The 1159-nt window shown below is 43.0% G+C and overlaps 1 protein-coding gene across 1 annotated transcript in view; it reads left to right on the top strand.

The window, feature by feature from the left end:
- The window catches only part of LOC106523907 (glycogen debranching enzyme), a gene marked incomplete at its 5' end in the record, with an annotated part of 57066 nt that overhangs the window by 31272 nt on the left and 24635 nt on the right, over nucleotides 1-1159 (top strand). The window contains 1 exon segment of the mRNA XM_014017485.1: nucleotides 680-855. Coding sequence (XP_013872939.1) covers nucleotides 680-855 — 176 coding nt within the window.

The raw sequence follows: 1159 nt of genomic DNA, 5'->3' as shown, positions 1-1159 counted from the left end.
TTGTGTTCTGCCCCTGTTTTAAGTGTTCAGCCTGTTTTAAGTGTTCAGCCTGTTTTAAGTGATCAGCCTGTTTTAAGTGTTCAGCCTGTTTTAAGTGTTCAGCCTGTTTTAAGTGTTCAGCCTATTTTAAGTGTTCAGCCTATTTTAAGTGTTCAGCCTGTTTTAAGTGATCAGCCGTACCTTCTGCTGTTCAAGATGATGAAGACTGATAGATAATTAGTTATTAGCAGTACTGCGTTTTCATTTTAGAAAGCGCAAATCGCTTATAAATTATAATAATCAGTAAGTCCGCTYAAGTACAAATGAAATATTTAGGTCCACAATTAGTGYATTTGCGCTTTAGCGGGCTTGTGCCCACCACTGGTCTCCACAAATGTTGGATTTTGACTTGAGTGTTTTCCCATTATGTGATTTAAAGTTACCCACAATTTCCATTTTCCTGTAGTCTTACTTGGGAATATAAGCTTTTCTTTTTCTGTTAGCACCGGTAACTTATGTTTCCCAGTCGTTCTTTATTCCTGACATACAGTAATTGCTGTTTTCTTTGCCACATCTCTCTCTGACATAAGATTACACAGTTCTCCATCTAGCCATGGTGCTCTAGAACTTCTTACGGTATACTTTTTAATTATTTTTATTAAGTGAGATTTGATGACAAACCTTCTCTGTCCTAAAACAGCTTCATCCAAAACGGTTCCACTTTTGTCCGTCACCTGGCGCTGGGCTCAGTCCAGATGTGTGCTGTTGCACGCTTTCCTGTCCTTCCGCCCATTTCAGCGAACCTTGAGGACGTCCCATACCGCATCAGCTCAGTCACTGGGCAGAAGGAGCAGTGCTGTGTCTCCCTGGCAGCAGGTACGTATGTGTTTATGCATGCACACGTGGACAAAAATGTTGGTACCCCTCATTTAAAACCCCACAATGGTCACAGAAATCAGCGTTTCCCTACCATTATCCAAGGGGGATAACCCCCACTCACCAATGAGACGGACCGGGGTCCCCCTATTTTAAAAGGGGGAGCGCAAAGTATGTTTCAACTGGGGAGGTCACACTTCTAAGCCTCTCTGGTAAGGTCTATTCAGACCTTACCAGAGAGGCTTACATTTCCAGTGAGAGTTGGACTCCACCAAGGCTGCCCTCTGTCACCGATTCTGTTCAT

Source organism: Austrofundulus limnaeus, unplaced genomic scaffold, assembly GCF_001266775.1.
Source record: "Austrofundulus limnaeus strain Quisiro unplaced genomic scaffold, Austrofundulus_limnaeus-1.0 Scaffold169, whole genome shotgun sequence".
Lineage (NCBI taxonomy): Eukaryota > Metazoa > Chordata > Actinopteri > Cyprinodontiformes > Rivulidae > Austrofundulus > Austrofundulus limnaeus.
Note: the sequence above shows the minus strand (reverse complement) of the source record. Positions and strands in the feature narration are given on the sequence as shown.